The sequence below is a fragment of the Onthophagus taurus genome, chromosome 10 (assembly GCF_036711975.1).
Source record: "Onthophagus taurus isolate NC chromosome 10, IU_Otau_3.0, whole genome shotgun sequence".
Classification (NCBI taxonomy): Eukaryota; Metazoa; Arthropoda; class Insecta; order Coleoptera; family Scarabaeidae; genus Onthophagus; species Onthophagus taurus.
The window spans coordinates 4,422,217-4,441,458 of NC_091975.1; the positions used below are offsets into that span (position 1 = coordinate 4,422,217).

Below are 19,242 nucleotides of genomic sequence, written 5' to 3' on the forward strand. Positions count from 1 at the left end.
TCACTATAATGTGTTTTGTGTTGATACGGTATTAAATGTAGCGCCTCGGCCGCAAGCGACCTCGGCTTGATTAAGTAACCAATCCAGTTTGATACCAATCTTGTGTTGATGTGGTATTAATTGTATAACACCTCGGCTTCATTGAGTGACATTTTAATTAATTTAGCCCAGGCGATGCATTTTTTGACATTAGTCTTGTGTTGATGTGGTATTAAATGTAGCGTCTCAAGTGTAAGTGACATCGTCATTTGGGTTTATTTAGCTGAGATCGCTTGCGACCGAGTTTTTGACATGAGTTTTGTGTTGTTTTTCTAATGCTATCAATAATTTGTAGCTACAAATTTTTGTTCCTACACTTTTACTAATTCCTGCTACTATGGCGGAAAAATTGAAATCTGACAATCTTTCCTGTCAGTTGAATGGAACAACTCCTGACAAGATGACTGAGGATTTAGACTAAACTGCAAAGTTCAAAAATGATGTAAGGTGGTGGGAGTTTATTATAAAATATGTATATATATTTTAGATATATCTTTAATAATGAATGATTTTTTTGATACAAACAAATTGTGTTTTATCGATAACAAAATGGCGCCTGCCACTATTAGGCCTATCTCCACTTGGCTCCTTATCTCTCGTGCCTTCGTAATTATAACGACTCACTCAAAATATCACGTGACGTTATTTTCTGAACGAAAATAACTCTTAACCGAAAAGTCATAATTACTATTAAACTTATCGATATCATAAATCTTTTTGCATTCTCTTTTTTTGTGATTATCAATTTCTGATTTATAGTGATAATAAATGTGTTTGAGTTTGGGTTTGAGAAATTTGTGTTTTTGGGTGGCTTCGCCATCACGGAAAAGATCTCGAAAGTTGGTTTATAGAGGGGGGCCCCACACTTGGGTATTCGCCCCACTCCATTCTACATTTGCGGAGAGTCACTACTGGCTCGTCAAAGAAATACAATGTGCCTGCGATAGTTTGTGGCCTATATTCGCGCCCGTCTGAAACGTTCTCATCGCGTATAGCTGTTACTGTAGTACAACAAGAACCGTTACGCCGTGAAGTTGGCCCCGGTACAAACAACGCGACGACAACGACGTTCGCGATTAAATTAAAAACTACTTTTGCCACAACAGTTTAGAGTTAAGTTATAATCATTTTTTGTATTAAAAACGTTTAATGTTTACATCGGTGAATTCGATCACTTCATTAATGAGGAAGAAACGAAGGAAATCTTGATTTAATTCATCTCAGTGAAGAAATGGATAACCACGTTTCAGTGCTTTTAGTTCTTCTTTCGTTTATATCGCGCGTGGTTTTGCTCCTTTAAAGGAACCTTAATGACGGATGGATGGGTCGAAATGTCATCCTTAGGTATTTATTTCAATTTTAATATATTATTACATTTCTTTGATCGCGCCCACCACTGTAATATTTATGTGGAATGGGAAACGATTTGAGATGTCGTTAGCAGATGGCGCGCAATTTTTCTGGGAACTCGAACCAACGTTGCGCACGGTGATGCACTTCAGGGAAGTTACGTCACCAGTCTGAGATGTTTGCTTCCGGGTTTCAATACTTCCGCGATAAACTTCATCACAACAATCAACTCTGCTTTTTTGTTTAATTTATTTTCATTGTTAACAGTTTTTAACATATCTTTACAACTAGTCATCTTCTCTGTAATAAGTGAATCATTATTGTTAGTTTCAAGAGACTTCATTAACTTGAAAAATGATAATGTATGTTGATAGATTAAAAAGTAACCGAGATAGGATTACTTCCTGTTATTAATTTCCTTCTTGGCTAATATATTAGATAAAGTATTTACATTATTATGCAATCGAATTAATAAACACCCTATATATTAATACATAATATATTTGAATTAAGTTAGATCTTACAATTAGTTCAACTATGTTTGTATGATTTAATCGAATTTTTTAATTTATATATATATAACACAAGTTTTTCACAATAACAAAATATAAAAGCCGGTTATAAATCGAAAAACGATTACACACGTAAGAAGCTTTTACGAAACAAACAATGTATCAGGACCACGAATGATTAACATTGAATAGGATCGCGTCCGTTTTATGAAACTATTCGATAGCTGAGCGATATTTCAAGTTTATAAATAAAAGTGCAATGCGAAGTCGGTTGCGTAACATTCTTTTTATTAAATCGCTGATAATCAGCAAATATTTTGTGTTCAAAATAGAATTTGGCGATTATTTTAAAAAGGAGTTAACCTAAAATAGATTAAAAAGCTTGGTTATTTTAGCGGCGATAATTGTATAAAAAAAATTTTACAAAAACGGCACAAGGCTGCGTACAAATAATTCAAGCTCGAGTCTACTCATCGTAAACGTCGCCGTAAGTAGTGGTTCTATTTTTAAACTTACGACGACGCATGGTCAATGTGCAATATACATTAACGCACAACTCCGTTTTTAATCTGTTATCAAACAATTGATAGAGAACGATTTTCCGAAAAACACGCTTTACTTTGGAATCGAAAATGAATTTCCCAGAAAGTTTCATTAAAAATTATAAAATGAAGAAAAATTAAAAACTTAAACGATATAATATTGTTACATTCAAGAGAAACTCGACGTAAATAAGCGGAATTCTTTCGCCGATCCTAAGTTCAAGGTTAAACGATAATCTATTCCGCTTTTCAGTGCGTAATATACGTTTACCGTTGGCCTTTTTTACAAAAAAAAATAATAAAAAAGTCTTTTATTAGAAACAGAAACACCTTACATCTTACATAGGTATAATCCTTCATTCTGAATAATGCCTAATGACGTCATCGAGACGGTAAAATGACGAGGTGTTGTCCGCGCAAGAAAGTGACTTTCACTTAAAGTAACGGAAGCGAAGAACAGTTACTTTTGCGAGCTCGTTCCGAAAGAAAAGCGGCAGCAGGGTCAAGGTGAAGTGACTCAAAAAATGTAAAAAAATTGCTTTCTTTCTTTATAACAATAAAAAAATGATAAAATTTAAAAAGGTGCGCTCTTATACGTGGATGTTAGCTCAACTGGCGGAATAAACAATCTGTTTTTGCTATTTATTGGGATAGTTATCAAAAAATAAACTGTATAGATATCAAATATGTTCTCACGTGACCTCAAAATGTGATAAAAACAGTGTTTATATCTACGTGGACAGTAACGGTGGTGTTTTCTTAATGAGTATTAACATAATTTCTGTGGATATTATAATTGTTTGGTGAGATTTTAACCTTAATAAATCGGTTATTAGTTATAATACAACATAATCTATTTTACCCAACTTCTAAATGATTTTTAGATAAATATGGGTTATATCTCAAAAATTATCAAAGTTGGATGGAAGTGTTTCATACCAAAATATTCTTTATTAACCAAATAATTCATTTTTAATCAATCGTTCTAACCATCACAAAAATTAAATGTGTAATTTATTAAATATTAACGTTTTTGAAATGAAAATGGGTTACTCATAAATTAGAGGAAGTGGGAGAAAACTTTTGATACTGAAAATGTTCCTTTTTAATTGTAAAAGCACTTTAAATAATCTATTTTATCCCATTTGTTTTTGTAGGTAACTTAGAGACTTTCAAAAGTGCTTAAATCCAAAAATATGAAAATTGGGGTATTTCAAACCAAAATGGGTTATATCTCAGAAATTATTAAAGTTGGATAGAAAAGTTTTATACAAAAAATGTTCTTCATTAACCGACAATTCATTTCTAATCAATCGTTTTAACCCTTTAATTATTTTTGGTAACGCAACCATCACAAAAATTAAATCTGTCAATATTAACGTTTTTGAAATGAAAATTGGTAATAACTCATAAATTAGAGGAAGTGGGAGAAAACTTTTGATACTGAAAATGTTCCCTTTTAATTGTAAAAGTACTTTAAATAATCTATTTTATCCCATTTGTTTTTGTAGGTAACTTAGAGACTTTCAAAAGTGCTTAAATCCAAAAATTTGAAAATTGAGGTATTTCAAACCAAAATGGGTTATATCTCAGAAATTATTAAAGTTGGATAGAAAAGTTTTACACAAAAAATGTTCTTCATTAACCGACAATTCATTTCTAATCAATCGTTTTAACCCTTTAATTATTTTTGGTAACGCAACCACCACAAAAATGAAATCTGTCAATATTAACGTTTTTGAAATGAAAATTGGTAATAACCCATAAATTAGAGGAAGTGGGAGAAAACTTTTGATACTGAAAATGTTCCTTTTTAATTGTAAAAGTACTTTAAATAATCTATTTTATCCCATTTGTTTTTGTAGGTAACTTAGAGACTTTCAAAAGTGCTTAAATCCAAAAATATGAAAATTGGGGTATTTCAAACCAAAACGGGTTATATCTCAGAAATTATTAAAGTTGGATAGAAAAGTTTTATACAAAAAATGTTCTTCATTAACCGACAATTCATTTCTAATCAATCGTTTTAACCCTTTAATTATTTTTGGTAACGCAACCATCATAAAAATGAAATCTGTCAATATTAACGTTTTTGAAATGAAAATTGGTAATAACTCATAAATTAGAGGAAGTGGGAGAAAACTTTTGATACTGAAAATGTTCCTTTTTAATTGAAAAAGCACTTTAAATAATCTATTTTATCCCATTTGTTTTTCTAGGTAACTTAGAGATTTTCAAAAGTGCTTAAATCCAAAAATATGAAAATTGGAGTATTTCAAACCAAAATGGGTTATATCTCAGAAATTATTAAAGTTGGATAGAAAAGTTTTACACAAAAAATGTTCTTCATTAACCGACAATTCATTTCTAATGAATCGTTTTAACCCTTTAATTATTTTTGGTAACGCAACCATCACAAAAATGAAATCTGTCAATATTAACGTTTTTGAAATGAAAATTGGTAATAACTCATAAATTAGAGGAAGTGGGAGAAAACTTTTGATACTGAAATGTTCCTTTTTAATTGTAAAAGTACTTTAAATAATCTATTTTATCCCATTTGTTTTTGTAGGTAACTTAGAGATTTTCAAAAGTGCTTAAATCCAAAAATATGAAAATTGAGGTATTTCAAACCAAAATGGGTTATATCTCAGAAATTATTAAAGTTGGATAGAAAAGTTTTACACAAAAAATGTTCTTCATTAACCGACAATTCATTTCTAATCAATCGTTTTAATCCCTTTAATTATTTTTGGTAACGCAATCATTACAAAAATGAAATGTGTCAATATTAACGGTTTTGCAATGAAAATGGGTTGTAACTCATGAATTAGTGGATGTAGGAAAAAATGTTTGATACAAAAAATGTTCCTTATTAACTCAAAAATCAGTTCCAATAATTTATTATATTTCATTTCTTGTTGTTGATATCTTAGAGACATCCAAATGTGTAAAAATCCAAAAATATGAAAATTGACGTATTTAAAAATAAATTGGGTTATATCTTAGAAATTATTAATGTGGGATAAAAATGTTTGATACAGAAAATGTTCCTTATTAACTCAAAAATCAGTTCCAATAATTTATTTTATTCCATTTGTTGTTCTTAATAACAGCGCGAGTACCAAAATGTTCATACTTTATTCTTCAAACATTAGCAACATTATGTTTCTTCTTATAAGTTCTAAAAATTCTTATAAAATTTATTATTGAAGGGCTAAATGTTGGCTAAATAAATCCAACACGTTAGTTATCTTAAAGCAACCCAACCCAATATGGAAAATGTTTGGTGAACATGCGTAAGCAGATGAAATCTTGAGAGTCTTGGAGATGTTGAAGTACTATTGAAAGCACTTACCGTAAAGTTACTTATTGAAAGCATCAAAAACTTGTATCAATTTCGAAACAATAAGAAACATTTTTAAGAATTCTTCGAGATTTCAGAGTATGTTCGAAAAATGAGATAATGTCTCATTATGTTTAAAAACTAATATCTCAAGAACTAAAACGTATTTTGAAAAGTCGCTTCTTTCGTTGGAAAGCTTATAATTTGAACTAAAGATACTAATAATTTCATGATGATTTATTGTGATTTTTTGAAAATGTAATATCTCGAAAAATAAAAGATATTTTGAAAAACGCTGAGAATTTCATAATAATTTATTGAAATCCAGATTTTGGCCCCTTTTTATTATCATCATACTATAATTATTGTTATTTTGTGCTAAAATGTGGCTTATTAGAAAAGGTTAGAAACAATGAATGTGTAGATAATATTATTCGTGTAGATAATCGAGATGAATGATCAAGAAAATGTAAAAATAAGATTATTTCTTCTTTCTTTCTTTAATACATTCTCATCTAATATAAGAAAAAATTACAAAGGTCGATAGTATAAAAACATTTTTTTTTCAATCTACTCTCTCACCATTATGCATATTAACGAGATGCATTAACATCGCGTCTCGATTCGACTTTAAATTTATTCTTTGTTTAACAGAGCGCATTGAGCATAGGTGTAATTAAACAAAATGACACAGCACCAACTCGTTTTAAAAATAAAACAACTGCCCGCGTACATTATGTAAGGATAAGGGAAAAACGCGTATTATTAATTTCTTTATAACTTTTTTTCTGGAGTTCTTTCGATATATCTTGGAGTTCTAGACTGTTTGCGCCAGGATATTTATAGCGGCGTCGCGAAACTGACCTTACGAAACTATGTGCTCGAACTAAACAAGCAAACTACGCCAACATTTTTATGAACTTAATAAAAATAATATTGAATCGAACTTTTTGTTATATTGTTTTAACTATCTTGGGTAATACTCAACTCGACAATGACGACGTCCTTATGCGTTTCTAAAGGTCACAAACGGAGGTCGACTTTATTTCCTCCTCGCTAGAAAATTAATTAAAAACTTTTAACAAAGATTCATCACAAAAACATTTAACTATACTTATTTAGTTTTTTTTTAGTTATAATTAATTGATATAAGATTTCACTTATTGCTTTGTTGAAATCTTTATCCTTGAGCTGTATGCACTTAACCTTACAACTGAATCCAATTTGAGGATGTCGACCACACTTCCTTATTGCAAACGATCTTACAAATCAAGGCGAGACGTATAAATATCGTTGCTTTAAATTTTCTATTTCTTAAATGGTAATAAACAGGATGTAAAGTGTAATAAAACAAGATCAATTGATTTAATATACATTATGTTTATTACTTAACCGCATTCTTTATTAATTTAAATAAAGTAAAAGATTTCATTTTTTACAAATAAAAAATTAAATTAATTACAATTTTTTTTTACTTCTTTCTTTAACAAATGAGGTTTGTTGTTGAACGCAACGTCGAAGTCTCCCATCTTTTCAGACCGCAAATCAACTGTGGAAGCCACCGTATTACGCCATAGAGTGCGCTCCAAAGTTGAATAACGACGCCAATTATCGCAACAAATAAACAGAAACCGCAAGCTTCGTCTTTCCACGACGCGCGTTTTTCCTTATCCGCGTTAAGTTGCGCAATCTAGCGACGCGAATAGGAGGCGAGTACATTCACCCGTTACTTTCTCTATACCATGTTACGCAAGGAGGCACATCCAATTCGAAAATTACTATTGCGCTTTCTAAACCAGGGGGGAACCCCCTTCCCCATTTTCGCTAATGTCAAACTCGGTCTTTAACTCCATTTTTAACTTTTACGAGTTTGAAACATACTTCTTGATTTGGATTTAAAATAATTCTTGATATCTCCAACATTAAGATGTACTCGTTAGAAATTAATTTAATCGTATTTGAAAGTAAATTAAGATGATTAAGAAGAACTTTCGTACAATTCGAATAAACCAGGAAATAATTACTTACCATTGAAAAACAACCTAAATAACAGTCGTCGTCGTCGTAGTCTCTGTCTTAGGCGGTTATAGCGCAACTTTCCCCTTTTACGTAAGAAACTCACCTTCATTTCCGTGCCGGATAACAAATAAGACATCGTTTTGCACTCTAAAGATCAAAGTGTTAAAATTAACATGAAACGTAATTTAATTTTTTGATGTTTTAGGAATTATGACTCTGACGCGTACGCCGTGTGAGCTTGACAAAATGAGTCTGTTCCAAGACCTGAAGCTGAAACGCAGGAAGGTAGACTCACGCTGTAGCAGTGACGGTAAGGAATACCCGAAAATTTTTATTAGATGTAAGATACATCCGTTTCAATCCCCTTTTTTGAGATAGTAAGCATAGCTTTAGTAGCTATATTTGGCCAGTAGGCAACCTCTCGTCCTTCCTGACGATTTTCTTCTAGGCAAAAACTCTGTCTCGGCTTCCAGGCGAATCGGTCGCGGATACTAGCACATCATCACCCGACCTAATCAGTCCCGCCTCCCCGAAGATGTCCGAAGTGGTCCAGAATCCCCCGAGTCCAGATAGCACCCCGGGTCGTGGTATCAAATTGGAACCTCTCGGCCACGAACCACTAACAACTGGTTTGGAGGATTCCGGAGTCTTTGATGGCGGCGGAATCAGTATTCACCACCACCCGGAAACCAACTCCTCCTCAAATAGGAACACCTCCGTCATCAAACCCCTGCCCATCGTATCTAGGTCACATAGTCCTCCACCCGTCCTGAGGCCCCCTTCATCCGCGAGCCCAGTTTCCCAACCACCAAGGCCACACAGTTCACCAGGAAGACCGGCGAACGTGAGTCCAGTGATACGACATAGCCCCAGCCTGATAATGCACCCACCAACTTCACCACAACGCCAGCAACAAGGAAGCCCCGGATGTCATAGTGGAGGGGTTAGTTCGCCTCCTTTCGTTTCGAATATGAGAAGTTTGGGAGTGATTACCACCCAGAACACCGTGATACAAAATCAACTTTGGTTTCAAAGTCCGAGAATAAACGGGGTGAAACCTGAACTAATCGGGGGTAACTTCGGGGCTAACTTACTTTCACCACATCGGACGTCAAATGTAAATATTAAAGGGGCACCGACTGTAATTATGGGGGAATCGGGTGGAGTACGAACGATGGTTTGGAAAAACGCGGAAGACCAAGAGAAAGAGTTACTTGCCACCGGACTACCTACAACGTCAGGGGGTCCAATGAACTGGAGTCCGGGACTTAGTTCCAACTCAACCGGATCAAACCCTGAGGAAAACGCAGCTCAAATGTTGCTCAATCTCGGTCAGGAGCGCCGACCATCGATACGATCTCCTGCTCCCAATGTACGATCTTCACCCCATCATAACCCCTCATCGATATCTTCGCCCATTTCTCATTTTACCAACGTTCCTCTTAACATGGAGAGGCTATGGGCTGGAGATTTAACGCAAATTCCGGGATCCGCCGGAAATAGCAGCAATTTAAATCTACCCTTAACGAACTTATCCTCGTCATCTTCTTCGAATCAACAAGCTTTAAATCTTTCCTCGCCCACATCATCATCTTTAGCCTCATCGTTAAGTTCATCTTTATCACCAACGCAGCAACATCCAAACAGCATGATTTACGGAAGTGGGGGTGGAAGAACCGGGGGATTACTTCAAGATGTTGTACAACTACAACAACAACAACAACAACAAGACTGTCAGGAAGAGGAGGAACAACCAATGATCTGCATGATATGCGAAGATAAAGCGACCGGTCTTCATTACGGTATCATCACTTGTGAGGGGTGTAAAGGTTTTTTTAAAAGGACGGTGCAAAATCGGAGGGTGTATACTTGTGTTGCCGATGGAAACTGTGAAATTACGAAAGCCCAAAGAAATCGGTGTCAGTACTGCAGGTTTAAAAAATGCATCGAACAAGGGATGGTGCTTCAAGGTAAAAAAATTATCAATCAAAATAACGAATTTTTAAAAAATCATTTTGTTTTAGCTGTTCGAGAAGATCGAATGCCGGGTGGAAGAAACAGCGGTGCTGTTTACAACTTGTACAAAGTAAAGTACAAGAAACACAAGAAAACCGCCGCGAAACAAACGGCGACGAAACCAGCCGATAAACCTCTTCAACTTTCACCACAAATGAAACAAGAGTCTCCAACCAGCATCCCATCTCACTTAGTGAACGGCACCATTTTAAAAACGGCGTTAACGAACCCTAGCGAAGTCGTACATCTTCGCCAAAGGCTCGATAGTGCCGTTAGCAGTTCAAGGGATCGAAATTATTCGATAGAGTATACTAGATCCATGATACAGACGCTCATAGACTGTGATGACTTCCAGGATATTGCCACACTGGAAAACCTCGAAGAGCTCCTCGACCACAAATCGGATCTCAACTCAAAGCTCATTCAAATCGGCGACTCGATCGTTTACAAATTGGTACAGTGGACGAAGAGGTTACCGTTTTATTTAGAACTTCCAGTTGAGGTCCATACGAGGCTACTAACTCATAAGTGGCACGAACTTTTAGTTTTAACCACTTCTGCTTATCAAGCGATACACTTTCGGAGCCACAAGAGGTCTTTGGAGCAAATGGCTTCTACTGGAGAGACTGATTTTAACCAAGAGGTGAGTTCTTTTTTTTGAATTCTTGTTTTGTTTAATTTAATTTGTTTTAAACAATAAAAGAAAGGCGGTATTTATCCAACGATCTTACACAATGCTTACGCAAACAAGAAACGTGAACTGTAAGGTCAATGACATACATTTTATAGAAAAGGTCACAAAAATCACGTAAAAGGTCGACTGAGTCTCCATCCCATTTGCGATACACTTGGAGTTCTTGTCATGCGCGCTTGTTATTTCTAATGGGTATCTTTGTTCGAAGCGATTTCTTCCTGTTTACTTGTTATTATACTTGGATTATTATTATTTTTTGAGTTAGTATGCAAGCGATGTCGTTTCGGTCGTTTACCTTCGTGAATGATCAAATTCGGTCGAAAATTTCAAAGATTAATTCGCCTCGAATTACCTAACATAATTATACCCAAGACAACATATAATTTGTGTTTACCAATAAAAATTATATGTTTTTCTCAAGACTTTAATTAACAGGAAATTATACAATTCATACCACAAATGATTTCATTTTAAGAGATCATAATCAACTATAACAACTAGTAAATACTTGTAATAAGGAAATAAACAAATAAAAATCATAACCCATTTATAGTTGGTAACCTTAAATCTATTATTATTACTGTGGATATATATGTATGTATTCACAGGATTGATAGGACTGACAGGATTGATTATTTTTAATGATAATAATATTAATTATTTTTATATAGTAACGTTCTTTTGTTCAATCAATCAACATTCGTCGGGGGCAGGTTCAATTTTCGGGTGCAGGTATAAAGAAATCGTTATGGTAGGTTCAAAAAAAATTCGTCGGGGGCAGGTTCAATCTTCGGGGTCACCAAATTGTGGATATATATGTATGTATTCACAGGATTGATAGGACTGACAGGATTGATTATTTTTAATGATAATAATATTAATTATTTTTATATAGTAACGTTCTTTTGTTTTGTACATGTCGTGTGCACAGCATGCTACAATTACTTTAGAAAAATTTTACACTTCATTTCTTGTTCTCAACATCGTACTCTAATAATAGAAGCACCAAAAAATAACTCGGTTGCAAAATCAGGGACGACGCAGCATTGCTGCTGCAGCTGCAGCACACAAGAAGCGTTAATCTGCCGGTGTAGTTTAAGCACCTATAAATAGAAGGGCGGCAAACGAAAAATTTCCGCGATGCTCAGCTCACTCAGGTAGCAGAGAGGCGATGCCGCGAAAACAACCGAACGTGATTTCACGATTTGAACCGAACTCGCCTCTTAATATAACTGACCCAGATTTAACGCGTTAGGAAAGCCAAGGCAATGACATTAAAAAGAAACGAATTGTGTGAGCATAGAACCGAGCAAAGCAAACGCGTGACGCAAGACTACTGTCTTGCGACATCGACTTGAAATTGAAATTCCCAAGCAGTGTTGTTAAGAGGGCCTTCGCGAAGTTCAAAGACAAGAAAAAAATAACATTATAAAAAATTATGTTCTTATTTTACATTAATAATCACAAAGTCTATTTTTCATTAATAGGTAAACAATAATTTGCAAACGCTTCAGACGTGTTTGGCATCTATGATGGGTAAATCCATTACGATGGAACAACTGCGGCAAGACGTGGGTCTTATGGTCGAGAAAATTACGCACGTAACCCTGATGTTTCGAAGAATTAACCTCACAATGGAGGAATATGTGTGCCTTAAAGTTATTACTATGCTTAATCAAGGTTGGTAAATTTTTATTAATTTATTTTCGATGCTAACTCAATTGCCATCATCTTAAACTTCAAAGAAAGAGATTAAAGAAATTTGACAAGTATCAGTGTCTAATTAAGTTGGTTGAGAACACACAGAAAAAGATTTTCAAGAAACTTACTCGAATTAATAAAATATGTTAAAGGGGTGGAGGCGCCGGATCAAAATCAGCTTCTAATGAAAGAAGATGGATCAAAACTTTTTGTACAAAAAATGTTCTTTATTAATTTGCAAAAAATGGTTTACATAAAATTTAATTTTGCCCAACTTGCACTCTTCCAAATTTGAAAAGTATCAAAATTGAGGTTTTTGCAGATACAGTAGGTTATGGTGCAAGAACCATTTAATCGCGTCGATTATTTTGTCCAACTTAGAGGCTTCCAAGTTTAAAAGGTACCAAAATTGATTTTTTTGCAGATAAAATAGGTTATGACTCCAGAATAAAAGAAGATGGGTCAAAATATTTTATACAAAAGATGTTCCTTATTAATCTGCCTAATATATCATTTTATATCGCATCTATTATTTTGTTCAACTTAGACTCTTCCAAGTTTGAAAAATATCAAAATTGATGTTTTTGCAGATAGAATAGGTTATGATGCAAGTATAAAGGAAGGTGTAGCAAAAGTTTTTATATAAAAAATGTTCCTTATTGTTCTGCAAAACATGTCTAATAAACCATTTCATCGCAACGATTATTTTGCCCAAATTTGAAAAGTAACAAAATTGATGTTTTTGCAAATAAATAATAAATAAATAACTGAAGATGGAGCAAAACTTTTGATACAAAAATTTTTCCTATTAATCTGCAAAACATGTCTAACAAATCATTTCATCGTTAGAATCTTCCAAATTTGAAAAGTATCAAAATTGATGTTTTTACAGATAAAATAGGTTATGACTCAAGAATACAATTTTTTTTAAGAGTTTATTGTATACAGTAATTGTTTACAATTCTTTACATTATTCAAATATTGCTTTCACTCTCTACCCTCTTCCTCCATTTCCACGCCCTCGCCTCCTCGGCCCAATCATCCCCTCACCCATCCCTTTGTCTCCTCACCCCCATCACCATCCTCATCTATCGTTTCCCCTCTCCCCCCTCTCCTAAGATCTGCCTTCGGTCCATCTCCTCCTCCCTCAACTCACTGCACCCATTCAGCATATGTTCTAACGTTTCCCATTCCTCCCTGCACAGCCTACACCACCTCTCCTCATCGGCCATCCAGTATTTGTTGGCTCTCTCCTCGTTTCCACAACGGAACCTAGCCACCAACTTTTTCCCTTCCTCATCTCTTTCCAATAACAAGTATCTAGGCAGCCCCTCCGTAATTATGTCCCTGTATCTTTCGTTATACCTTCCCTCTTTTATTTGTGTCCTTCTTTCCTGTCTCTGCACATCTCGGTCCCTGTCTCTCAACTCCCTCCACATCTCCCTACCCACCCTTCGTCTACTATTTATCTCCGTTGCCGAGTAGCCCGCTCGTCTATAATAGTTGTCTCTGTGTCCTTTCCCATATCTGACCTTTCCCTCTCTAATTTCCCTCCAACACTCCCCCAAGATCCCGCAGCTTGGCCTCCCTTCTATTCTTTCTTCATATTTCACTGCCCTCCTGCCCGCCTCCACCCTGACCTTATCCACCTTTACCTCTTCCCTCACTATATACCCCGGTGTTTCTCTCGCCACCCCAAGCACCCATCTCCAATATCTAGCCTGCACGTCCTCCAGCGGTCCCTGCTCCCTCCATCCCCATACCTCTGCCCCATACATCATCACACTGCTAACCAGACCTTCAAACATAATCTTCCTCGCTGCCACATTCTTGTCCCATCACCTTATTCGCCTTTTTTGCCATAGCTATCACATGCGGCCCCTCCCTGTTATCCTCCCTAAACACATACCCCAGGTAAGTATACTCCCTAACCTCCTCGATCTCCTTTCCCTCCCATCTCCAGTTTTCTGTTCTTTTTCTCAAGAATACAAGAAGATGAAGAAAAAATTTGTATACAAAAAATGTTTCTTATTAATCTGCCAAACATTTCTAATATATCATCGCATCGATCATTTTGTCCAACTTAAGACACAGCCAAAAGCGTGTCTAATTAAATTATAGTTAGAAATATAGAAAAATTTTCTATATTAACCATAAAAATATATTATTTTTATCGTATTAATTGTATAGCTCGACATATTTTTAATGTATCTGTGTATATTTTTAGCAAGGGCTGGAGTAACTGGTAGTCCCGAATTAGAAAACATCCAAGAGCGATACATGACTTGTTTAAGGGCGTACACCCAACATATCTATCCGCAGGATCCAACAAGATTTCAAGATCTCCTCGTCAGATTACCCGAGGTAAATTATTTTCTTAATAGAAAAATGAAACGATGTAATTGTATTATTTTTTTGTAGGTTCAATCGGCAGCTGCACTTTTACTCGAAAGTAAAATGTTTTACGTTCCTTTCCTGTTAAACTCCGCGATTCAAAGATAGTACTAATCACGATCATCCCTCCTCGCGACATTCATCCCCACACACGAAACTGTTAAATTTTAAAACTTTAACAGCACGTCTTTATTATTATTATTATTTTTTTCATCATCTTTTCTCGTCAGCGCGAATTAAATAGAGATTTAAACAAAAATAGGAGTATAAAAAGAGAGAGATTGAGATCTATTACTATTATTACTATTTACATAAGAATGAAAATCGTTTTTTTCTTTTTTTTTAATTAATTAATTAAACAAATTCACAAAAAAATATTCCTTCGTCGTCTTTTTGTAAGTAATGTATATACACATAGATTTAAAACAACTATACTGCCACTTTTTTGACGGGAGAAAAAGTTTAAACAAAAAAAACTAAAATAAAAAAATATTGCGATATATACAATTTAAATATACAATTTTTTTATTGTATTAGAAAAAAATACCGCGTCCGAGTGTACATACATGAATAAAACAGTTGATTGGCAACTATAATTATAAAATATTTAATTAAATTATTAATTTAATTAAAAAGGGGAGGGGAGACTACTTAATTTCAAGAACTGAAATTTGTAATTTTTTTAATCGCAAGAAAAAGTCAACTGTATTGTGATATTTGTGTACACGGCGTAGGTCAAAAATGCACTGTAAGTTCAACATTTTCAAGTTACCAATATTTATATAGATTTTTTACACGCAAACGTGCTACTATTTAAAAAGAAGAAAATTATTTAATTATTTAAAAAGAAACAATTAATTAATTAAAGAACACCGGACGACAAAAACACCGTTGACATCAAAAAAATTTATATAAAAGAAATTTTTTGTAATCTAAAAATGTACTAAGACGAGTTGGTTTTCTTTTTTAACAAAAAAGAAGGAGAACCACAACACACCTCCGACCACCAAATGCATAATACGTACCAAGAAGCGAGAGTTTTTTTTATTAAAAAAAATAATAATAGGAAAAAGAGCGTATTCGCCCGCGCGCGCGTTATGTGTTCGGAATTTCTTCAAAATGTCCGAAACTAAAGTCTGAAAACCGTTGCCTTTGAAAAAAACCCGTGGCGCGGTTGTGACGTTTCGTCCTTTTTTTCTTTTACACAAAAAAGATAAATTACAACTCAAAAGAACGAACCTAATTAATTATTTATTAAATAACACTGCCACGAGTGAGACTGCTTTAAAAAAAATAATTATTAAGAAAACTGCCAGTTTTTTTATAACAATTTTTTATATACCGATTAAAAAAATCAATTAAGATTACTTTTTTACCGATTTTTTATATTTAATTAAAAATAACTAGTCGATTAAGCTACGTACTGTATTAAATCAAATTTTTTTAATAAACCCTTTAACGTATTAAATTAAATTAAAAATCTTTATAAAATTACCACTAATTATAAAGGAAAATGTGTACTTTTTAATGAATCAATCCAATTTGGAAAAACACTTTTAGTTCTTGAGATATAAATTCTCAAACTCAGTTATTCGTTTCGATTTTAACAATTTTCCTCAAACATTTTTTTAAATACCGATTCTTAAGCCATAATGTCGAAATTTATACATAACACAAGCCCATTAATCTTGTTTACTACATAGAACATTCCTTCAATTTTAGTCAACCTTACAGCCGTCCGTCCATGCTAAACATATCTGCCATAGTCTCCTTTATCTTATCTCTTAATTCTGCAGCACTCATCCCAACCAAGAATTCTATGGGCTTGACGTATCTATTTGTATCTTTATAACTCCATCAATATTAAGAACTTTTCAACCAAAAGCTTATACATTCTTTTAATAATCTCCTTAATTTGTACATATTGTTGACAATTTGAATAATAAGTAATTTTACTATAATAATGGTAAATTTTAAATCATGACATGGTGATTTATAATCACACAGCGAGACGAAAGAGTCAAATTAATTGTACGTTAAAGGGTTTTACTCACTGCCTTTACAATAAATCAATACTGCCAATTAATCTTAATATAAATTTTAATAATCTCATCTCTTTAAACACAGTCGTTACTCGAAATAAATAAATAAATAATAAAAATGAAATGATAGTTACCAATTTTTGCCATAATAACATATTTAAAATCATTTAAAAATAGGTTCAAGAAAAAGAATAAGAATGTTTCTTTTGTTTATGGTATAATAAAGGCGTAAGGACGTCACAACAAACGCGTCACGTGACGTTTCTTACCGTTAGTTAGCGTATATAGGAGATAAAGTATAAAGTAATGAAAAAAATATAAATAATATAATTAAAACGAAATAATTGTGTTATTTTTGTGGTTTAACGTAAATAAAATGAAACATTACGAGGACATAAACGCGAATTCAAATCAAAATTTAAAAAAATTAATTAAAATAAAAATTAAATTTGATGTTTTATGTCCTTGTGATGAATTAATATAGAATGAAATCGGGATATTTTTTTAAATAAATTTTTTTTTTCATTAATACATTCATTAATATTCATCAATTTTCGGATCATTTCGCACTCTAAACGACTGAAATTGTTACATTCCTATTTTAAAGACTCTTATTAAAAAAAATGTAAAAAAAAAAATAGATTATAGATAATGAAAAAAAATGTTTCAATTTTTAAAAAAATATCTCGTTTCAAGTCATCTAAATGACCAAAAAAATAATATTTTTAGTTACCAATTAAACCAAGTTTTTTGTACAAAAATTTGCAACGTTCCTTTTTTTGTTTATTATTTTTTTTTAATTTGTTGTATTTAATCTAATCCTAAATGTAATGAGGCGTTTTTTAAGCGTTTAAATTCCTTCCCTCAATTTTACTTTTTTTGTCGAATAGATCTTTGTTTGTAGGTATTTGGTATGAAAGGTGAAACTTTATTGGTTACTCTTTCGATTTTATTTCCCTTTTATTTTCTTATTATTATTAATTAAAAAAAAAGTGTACATTTTGAAATAGCTACCTGATGTCAGTATATATATAAATAATATATATATATATCGAATAGTTTTTATTAATAAACACTATCTATTTGAGACAAAGTACTTATATTTGATATAATATTAACTATGAAACAATTTCTTTCGCTTCAAGATTTCTTTTTATTGTTTTTTTTTCTCTCGAAATTTAAATTAGATATTATAAAGAAATTAAAGAAAAAAACAAATGTAAATAAACTTTATCAGACTGGTCGGAAAATAAATAAAAAAGTAATGCGCGAGAAATATTAATTAATTAATGAATTAAAGAAAAAAAATTATACAATGTGATGATTAAATGTATAATTTGTAATAATATTTAAATATAAGAAATAAGACCACAAGAAAGAAATGTAATTGACAAATTAATTAATGAATCAATGTACTTGTCGTTGTTTGAACCTCCTGTTTAACAAAAAAGAGATTTACATTTAACACACGCATTTATTCAAAATTTGAAATAAACCATGAAATTTAAAATTGAAAAAATTTCCATAAACAAATACGCTATTTATTATTGCAGTGAGGTACAAGAAAACTATTTAAGAAAAAATAAACTGAAAACCTTTCTTTTTTGAAATCTTTATATATGTTATTGTGTTTATAAATTTTTGTATTATTGTGTAGTATAGACTATATTGAGTTACCGTTATCATTATAAAAGTTTATTAAATTTTAAGATTATAATTAAATGAGCTTGCGTATTATAAAATAAAATGATAAAAATAGTAAAATTATTTCTTTTTATTAATTCAATAACATCAGTTTTTAAACAATTAAATTTTAAAACATTTTGGTTCGTAACTTGAATAATAAAGATTACTTTGGCTATTGAACAAGCGATGTCGCTAAATAACTAAACGATATTTTTAAATGAATCTTTAAATCCAACTTTGTATTTCATTTTCGAGGAGGTAAAATTACGATTTGTATCAGGAATACATCAAACCGAGGAGGTATATCTCAAAGTATTAGGAGGTATAAAGTTTTGGCGGGAAATTTTAAATTAACCTCAATTACCTCCTCGATTTCATGTGCTCCTAATACAAAAATCGACCATTTCATTTTCGAGGAGGTAAAAATTTCGTTTTGTATCAGGAGTTCATCAAATCGAGGAGGTATTTTTCAAAGTATTAGGAGGTGTGAAATTTTGAATCAAACTCAATTACCTCCTCATACAAAAATCGAGCATTTCATTTTCGAGGAGGTAAAAATTACGATTTGTATCAGGAGTACATCAAATCGAGGAGGTATTTCTCAAAGTATTAGGAGGTATAAAGTTTTGGCGGGAAATTTTAAATTAAATTCAATCACCTCCTCGATTTCATGTGCTCCTAATACAAAAATCGACCATTTCATTTTCGAGGAGGTAAAAAAATTTCGTTTTGTATCAGGAGTTCATCAAATCGAGGAGGTATTTTTCAAAGTATTAGGAGGTGTGAAATTTTGAATCAACCTCAATTACCTCCTCATACAAAAATCTAGCATTTCATTTTCGAGGAGGTAAAAATACGATTTGTATCAGGAGTACATCAAACCGAGGAGGTATTTCTCAAA

At 32.7% G+C, this 19,242-nt stretch overlaps 1 protein-coding gene across 1 annotated transcript; it reads left to right on the forward strand.

The window, feature by feature from the left end:
- Window positions 1–958: 958 nt before the first annotated feature.
- Window positions 959–18,419, forward strand: LOC111428347 (Hormone receptor 4). The gene is made up of 7 exons (XM_023063832.2): window positions 959–1,383; window positions 8,014–8,118; window positions 8,282–9,778; window positions 9,833–10,467; window positions 12,006–12,198; window positions 14,447–14,583; window positions 14,641–18,419. Exons 1-7 carry the CDS (start codon window positions 1,350–1,352, stop codon window positions 14,719–14,721), a joined length of 2,682 nt encoding a protein of 893 aa, XP_022919600.2. The 5' UTR covers window positions 959–1,349; the 3' UTR covers window positions 14,722–18,419.
- The last annotated feature ends 823 nt before the right edge of the window (window positions 18,420–19,242 follow it).